At 45.1% G+C, this 7,429-nt stretch overlaps 1 protein-coding gene across 3 annotated transcripts; it reads left to right on the forward strand.

Moving 5' to 3' along the window:
• The first annotated feature begins 65 nt into the window (after positions 1-65).
• LOC139565309 (proline-rich AKT1 substrate 1-like) lies at positions 66-6,240 on the forward strand. 3 transcript variants are annotated; one of them, XM_071385525.1, is made up of 7 exons: positions 2,631-2,784; positions 3,501-3,740; positions 3,925-4,338; positions 4,436-4,700; positions 4,780-4,863; positions 4,938-5,110; positions 5,203-6,240. In XM_071385525.1, the coding sequence occupies exons 3-7, from the start codon at positions 3,949-3,951 to the stop codon at positions 5,338-5,340; spliced, it is 1,050 nt and encodes a 349-aa protein (XP_071241626.1). In that variant the 5' UTR covers positions 2,631-2,784; positions 3,501-3,740; positions 3,925-3,948; the 3' UTR covers positions 5,341-6,240. The 3 variants fall into 3 exon arrangements, with proteins under 3 accessions (XP_071241628.1, XP_071241626.1, XP_071241627.1); XM_071385527.1 differs by lacking the exons at positions 2,631-2,784; positions 3,501-3,740 and adding an exon at positions 66-341; XM_071385526.1 differs by lacking the exon at positions 3,501-3,740 and having other exon boundaries at positions 2,644-2,784.
• Positions 6,241-7,429: the final 1,189 nt, after the last annotated feature.

Below are 7,429 nucleotides of genomic sequence, written 5' to 3' on the forward strand. Positions count from 1 at the left end.
ATGACGTATTTTCCCAGTTGTTTTTAACGTGGCAAGAGTACCACCGTATGAATCATAATACCCATAAACCCTAGTGGTCAAAGCGGGAAATGGTTCCAATCTTTTTTCCACCATACATTTTTCCCATAGGGGATTTTAGAAACACTTAAAACAAGGCCTGTATTTAATTTAGGATTACCCTGGTGTAACGTTTTGATAACTGCGTGAATCTCTCTAGGACAAGGTGACGTATCAATATTTTCTCCTGTATTTACCCCCAAAAAAGGAAATGCTAATGAGGCTATTATAAAGAACTACAAATGCCATGATGATCTGGATGAGACTGCTGAATTGAGGCAAAGGTAAGAATCTCTGGATTAACTATCTAAATGTAGTAATTAATAAATTGGCTAAATATCTTTAAATTGACAATTCTGTGAACTGTCTTGTGCACGTTTTAAATTCTGAGAGTAAATAGAGCTAAGAGTAAATAGAGCCGAATATACTGATAAGTCACCTTGTCCGAGATTTACATGATTATCAAAACATCACGCCAGGGTAAGCCTACATGAACACAGCCCTTATGTGTTTCTGAAATCCCATATGGGAAAATGTATGGTGGAAAAACGATTGGAACCATTTCTCTGTTTGACAACTAGGTTTTATGAGTATTCAAATTGTATTGGTCACATACATATATTTAGCAGATGTTATTGCGGGTGTAGCGAAATGCTTGTGTTCCTAGCTCCAACAGTGCAGTAGTATCGAACAATACACACATCTCAAAGTAAAATAATGGAATGAAGAAATATATAAATATAAGGACGAGCAATGTCGGAGTGGCATTGACTAGAATTTATTTCTTTATTTTTTCTTTAACCTTTATTTAACTAGGCAAGTCAGTTAAGAACAAATTCTTATTTACAATGGCGGCCAAACCCGGACGACGCTGGGCCAATTGTGCGCCGCCCTATGGGACTCCCAATCACAGCCGGTTGTGATACAGCCTGGATTCGAACCAGGCGTCTGTAGTGACGCCTCAAGCACTGAGATGCAGTGCCTTAAAACGCTGGAATACAGTATATACATATGAAATGAATAGAACAGTATGTAAAAATTATTAAAGTGACCAGTGTTCCATTATTAAAGTGACGTGATTCTATGTACATAGGGCAGCAGCCTCTAAGGTGCAGGGCAGGGTACTGGGTGGAGGCCAGCTATTGATGGCTATTTAACAGTCTGATGGCCTTGAGATTGAAAAACAGCTTCTGTCTCAGCTTTGATGCACCTGTACTGACCTCGCCTTCTGGATGATAGCGGTTGAACAGGCCGTGCCTCGGGTGGTGGATGTCCTTGATGATACTTTTGGCCTTCCTGTGCCATCGGATTCGGTAGGTTTCCTGGAGGGCAGACAGCGTGCCACTGGTGATGCGTTGGGCAGACCGCACCACCCACTGGAGAGCCCTGCAGTGCAGGTGGTGCATTTGCCATACCAGGCAGTGATACAGCCAAACAGGATGCTCTCAAATGTGCTTCTGTAAAGTTTGTGAGGGTCTTAGGAGCCTAGCCAAATTTCTTCAGCCTCCTGAAGTTGAAGAGATGCTGTTACGTCTTCTTCACCAAACTGTCTGTGTAGGTGGACCATTTCAGATTATCAGTGATGTGTACATCGAGTAACTTGAAGCTTTTCACCTTCTCCACTGCGATCCTGTGGATGCGGGCGTGCTCCCTCTGCTGTCTCCTGAAGTCCACGATCAACTCCTTTGTTTTGTTGAGGGAGAGGTTATTTTCTTGGCACCACTCTGCCAGGGTCCTCACCTCCTCCCTGTAGGCTGTCTCCTTATTGTGGGTAATCAGGCCTACTACTGTTATGACACCTCCACTGTGGGGCTCTATTCTTGCAATATTTGTCAGTTTCATGTAATTATGAAAATGGCAGTTTTTTAGCCATCAGTGGTGGTAATGAAAACCCCAGTGCGAATAGTGAAACACTTCTAACAAATGTATGAGTGACAGTGAGTATCCTGGTGCTGCCACCAATGTAGCGAAGAACAGAAAAATCACACCGAAAAACAGAAGTGGTTAGGACAGAGAGAATTTAGACAGGGAGGCTGATGAAGGCGGCAAGTGGTTGTTGTTGTCTGTCTTCTCAAAGTTGCATCCCAGTTTTAGGACTCCCGAGTGGCACAGGGGGTCTAAGGCACTGCATCTCGGGTCTAGAGGCGTCATTACAGACTCTGGTTCGATTCCAGGCTGTATCACAACCGGTCGTGATTGGGAGTCCCATAGGGCGGTGCACAATTGGCCCAGCGTCGTTAGGGTTTGGCTGGGGTAGGCTGTCATTGTAAATAAGAATTTGTTCTAAACTGACTTGCCTAGTTAATTCAAAATGTAACGTTTTACTCTCCTCTCTTTTCCTTCATCTGCATTGCAAAATTAGAAGACAGTTTAGTTGGGAATAATATAGAGATTGAAAAGCCTACCAAAAGCATTTGCTTCCACCTGTTAAGCTCTCCATCATGTCAGATCAGTGGGGATGAAGTAAATTATACCAGTAGAAGAAACCATAACAAACTATTGAGATGCAGCCAGCACCAAGCCTCGTCCAAAAGCGCGTCCAAAACAAGACGAGTACGAGCCCGCCCACAGTCACGTGTAAAACGTGCGTCTCGTCTAGCGTCTCTAAACAGCAACGTCGGAGTCTAGGGGAGACTATTCTTGAGAGATGAAGAATCAGACAGAGGGATAAAGAAACAGTTAGAACTAGAAAAACGCTTGCAACAGACGAAATAAGGAACTGAATGTGTAAGCTGATTTCTGTTCTTGCTGTTTATTTGTGTCTGTGTGTGCTAGTGTCTCTGCAAAGGCGAGAAATGGAGGTGAATTGTGTTCATGTTGGGAGGAGAGTGCACAGGAAACCAGTTGGCTAGCATGTTAGCAAACAAACAAGCACAAACAATCCGCAGTCATGAAAATTGCATTTTCATTGAAGTACTTTCCTGGTAGTAATAATCACAGGGATGACATTTAGAAACGAGCTGGGTAAGTCTAGAGCAGGCAGTCACCCCACAAGGTTTTTGGCAGAGCCAGTTCGTATGCTAACGAATGCACGAGATGGTGGGAGGGAGGAAGGGGGGACGCTGAACTGCGAAGGTTCGCGAGACGTAACGACAGGTGGACAACGTCTTCCCACGGTTAGCATAGGCCTATTTTGGAACATCCTCAAACTGCCACTGAGATATTGACCATGAACTCAAGTCATGCAAAAGTTATATGGAATTTAAATGTATGTACAGTATTTGGATCATGTGCATTTGACATTCTATGCTTGAGTTTAGTGTAATCTAATTTCATGAAGTTTCAACAATCTCATAAAATTATGCATATCTGAATTCTGGTTTAGTGATAATCTAAATAGTGCCTAGCTAGTGACATCAGCTAATATTGCTATAATGACTAACAATGCAAAAAAAAATGTTTTGAACAACTCAAGCTTTATTTCTCCATTTTGTTTTTTCCAGGTAACACAAGCAACATTTTCATTTATCTCTCCCCTAGTTCTCTCAGGCACACTGACATTAATAATATTAAACAATCACCTTGTGCCTCTGAAACCTGCTTTATAACAACTAAGGATAGTTTTATTCTTAGCTTAAACCAAACCAGCAATAGAAAAAGGTTCCTAACGTTTCCTCAGATTAGCCAAAAGCAGCTTCCAAAAACACATCAACACTACAGCCTACAATCAAGTGAGAAAAAAGGTTAACTTATCACAAGACTTGTTAACAAAAATATATAGTATTTAATATCAAACTGCTGGCTGAGTCCTACAGGTGCCTGATTACACTAACCTAAACCATTATAGCTATTGATCAATAAAAACAGTTACAAAGCATCTACACGTTCCATAAAAGCTATCCCTAATAAATTAAACACATCCAACAGTCATTGGCAGTCCTGTTACCCATCATGGCCTCCATCACCCAATCATCTGACCCCGAGATCCCAGACAACCACAAAGAGAGCTGGCTGGCACTACTTGCCGCGGCGGAGGGATATTGTCAGAAGTCAGGCTGCGACCTGGCTATTCTTACAGCCTGTAAGAAGTTCTGGCCATCTGTAGTGGAGAGAGATGAGAGGAAAAGGGAGAGTGGCAGTGGCTTACCTGCCGGTGGCCGGAAGTGGGATTTCTCCTATCACGTGTGGGGTCAGGGGGCTTTGGCTGAGTCTTCGCGGCGCTACATGGACGACATTGCGGTGCTGCACTCCACATCTATGCTAACGGCGCATAGATATACACGTCTGAGTGCAGGAGACGGAGGAGCTAAACTGGTAGTGGACATGCCCACTGACAGGGCGGTGAGTAGACTGAATGGCACAAAATGACTGACAGTCAATGTGGCTGTCATTCATAGTGCTGTGTGTGATCGTAAAGTTCTTAACTTCTCTTCCACAGGGCCTAACAGGTGAGGGTGGGGTGGGAACCATCAGTCCCAATACCACACTCTATTCGCAAAGCTACCCATCAATCTATCACTCAGGGGCTGTCATTGGCCAAGCTGCTGGGCAGCATGGGAATGGAGAGAGGGAGCGAGAGATGGCTGTGATGATAGAGGAGGCTGGACGAGGGAGAGACATTCCTGGAATTGGGGACTTGGAGGAAGAGTGTGAGGAAGAGGAGGACATGGACGAAAGGAGCCGTAATCTGAATGAGACTGCAGGTGAACACAGCTCTGTGGGATGATTTTTTTATCTCCAGGTCTGAATGACTTTGTAAATATTAATCTCTCTCTGCTTCAGGAGTGTTTTCCATGGATGAGGACTCGCTGTCTCATGACTGTGAACCATTCTTTGAGTCCGATGGAGAGGAGGAGAGCACTGATGGTGAGTGTATGTGTGTAGTAATATTAGTTAATGATGATCTAATGCTCTTAATATGTGCCTCCTCTCTGCTCCAGGCTCGTTAAGTGAGGACTGTCCTCCTCCCCCGCGCAGCATGGCCATGGGGCAGTCGTTCTCATCCCGACACCCCAACCCCATGAACATGGCCCGCTCCCTCCCCGTGTCTGTTCCTGTGTGGGGCTTCAAGGGCAACAGACCCCACCAGGGAGAAGGCCACAGTGGGGAACGGGTCAGTCAACCTTCATTTAAAAACATACAGCTCTACTTTCTCTCCGTCAGTCATTCTGACACACATACCCACTAACTGTCTCTGTGTTGCAGGCTGGTGTAGCTGACCTGGATCATATTGCTGCCAGCATGAAGGCCCTGTTGGCCCCTGGAGCCAACGACGGAACAGAAATGTTTGGAGGACTACCTCGCCCTCGCCTCAACACGGGAGACTTCTCCCTCAAACACTGAGAGAGCCAAAGAAAGTGAGGGGATGAAGGAGTGAGAGAGAGTGTGTGGATGAAAGAGAGCCAATTGATTGGCTGGCAGGCAGAAAAGTACCCCTGTGTATTAGCTAATCACTAACCCCAAATTTGGTAGTAACAACAGTGAACCCAGAGAGGATTAACTGACATAACATATGCTCGTATACACACTAAGATCATTTTCAACACATTACATTACACCCGTACACACTTAAACACTACAAGACAACTCACTACACACAACTTACCTTCAAATGTGCTCATAGTGACCCACTGTACTGACCAACATGGACACTAACATATTGAAATGTTTCTAACTGACACAGGTGTTGACTCTGTGGGACTTTGCCAAGTAGAATCATGGAGGATGGGCCACCCTTCTAGAAATGGTTGGCTCTAGGGGGCTTTTTAACATGAAGCCTGTAGCTTTTCAAATTGTGAGTGAAGGGCACCATGTCGCCATGAAACATGCCTTTTTGTACTTCTACCTTGCCAATGAATGACTGACTGGTAGAACGATAGTAAGTGTACAATCTCTGATATTGACACTATTATAATAATAATGTCCTCCAAATGTGTTGACTGTGAGAGCGAGAGAAAGCGGAGGAGGCGAACAGAGATGTATTTTATCTCCCAACTTTTCAAAAACAGATAACTGTTTTAATTTGAGTACCTGTATGGTTTAAATTAAGGAGCAACATCTGTGAATCAGGCTGTTGTTTCTAACACTGAATATTATTTGGATGCAGTATAATGGCTGTCCTAGAGAGGGCAGTATCATATTAAGAACTATCCTGAACAGAAATAAACACAACATGTCAAGTGTTGGTCCCATGTTTCATGAGCTGAAATAAAAGGTCCCAAAATGTTTCCATACACACAAAAAGCTTCTCTCATTTTGTGTACACATTTCTTTACATCCCTGTTAGTGTTAATTTCTCCTTTACCAAGGTAATCCATCCACAGGTGTGACATAACAAGAAGATAATTAAACAGCAATATAATTTCATAGGTGCACATTGTGCCGGGGACAGTGAAAGGCAACTCTAAAATGTTTAGTTTTGTCACACAACACAATGCCACAGATCTCGTTTTGAGGGAGCGTGCAATTGGCATGCTGACTGCAGGAATGTCCACCAGAGCTGTTGCCAGAGAATTGAATCTGTATTTCCCTACCATAAGCCGCCGCCAACATCATTTTAGAGAATTTGATAGTACGTCCAACCGGCCTCACAACTGCAGACCACATGTAACCACGTCCAACCGGCCTCACAACTGCAGACCACATGTAACCACGTCCAACCGTCCTCACAACTGCAGACCACATGTAACCACGTCCAACCGGCCTCACAACTGCAGACCACATGTAACCACGTCCAACCGGCCTCACAACTGCAGACCACATGTAACCACGTCCAACCGGCCTCACAACTGCAGACCACATGTAACCACGTCCAACCGGCCTCACAACTGCAGACCACATGTAACCACGTCCAACCGGCCTCACAACTGCAGACCACATGTAACCACGTCCAACCGGCCTCACAACTGCAGACCACATGTAACCACGTCCAACCGGCCTCACAACTGCAGACCACATGTAACCACGTCCAACCGGCCTCACAACTGCAGACCACATGTAACCACGTCCAACCGGCCTCACAACTGCAGACCACATGTAACCACGTCCAACCGGCCTCACAACTGCAGACCACATGTAACCACGTCCAACCGGCCTCACAACTGCAGACCACATGTAACCACGTCCAACCGGCCTCACAACTGCAGACCACATGTAACCACGCCAGCCCATCACCTCCACATCTGGCTCCTTCACCTACGGGATCGTCTGAGACCGGCTACCGGACAACTGATGAAACTGTGGCTTTGCACAACCGAATAATTTATGTCAGAAACCATCTCAGGGAAGCTCATCTGCGTGCTTGTCATTCTTACCAGGGTCTTGACCTGACTGACTAAAGTAGGTAAATGCTAACCTTCAACGGCCACTGGCACGCAGGAGAAGTATGCTCTTCATGGATGAATCCCGGTATCAACTATACCGGGCAGACGGC

The sequence above is a fragment of the Salvelinus alpinus genome, chromosome 36 (genome assembly GCF_045679555.1).
Source record: "Salvelinus alpinus chromosome 36, SLU_Salpinus.1, whole genome shotgun sequence".
NCBI lineage: Eukaryota > Metazoa > Chordata > Actinopteri > Salmoniformes > Salmonidae > Salvelinus > Salvelinus alpinus.

Excerpts from the sequence above, each read along its gene's own strand:
- LOC139565309 (XM_071385527.1), top strand. The coding sequence starts at position 3,949 with ATGGCCTCCATCACCCAATCATCTGACCCCGAGATCCCAGACAACCAC. Across the intron at positions 4,339-4,435 it reads ACATGCCCACTGACAGGGCG|GGCCTAACAGGTGAGGGTGG; the intron begins GTGAGTAGACTG and ends TCTCTTCCACAG. Across the intron at positions 4,701-4,779 it reads TAATCTGAATGAGACTGCAG|GAGTGTTTTCCATGGATGAG; the intron begins GTGAACACAGCT and ends TCTCTGCTTCAG.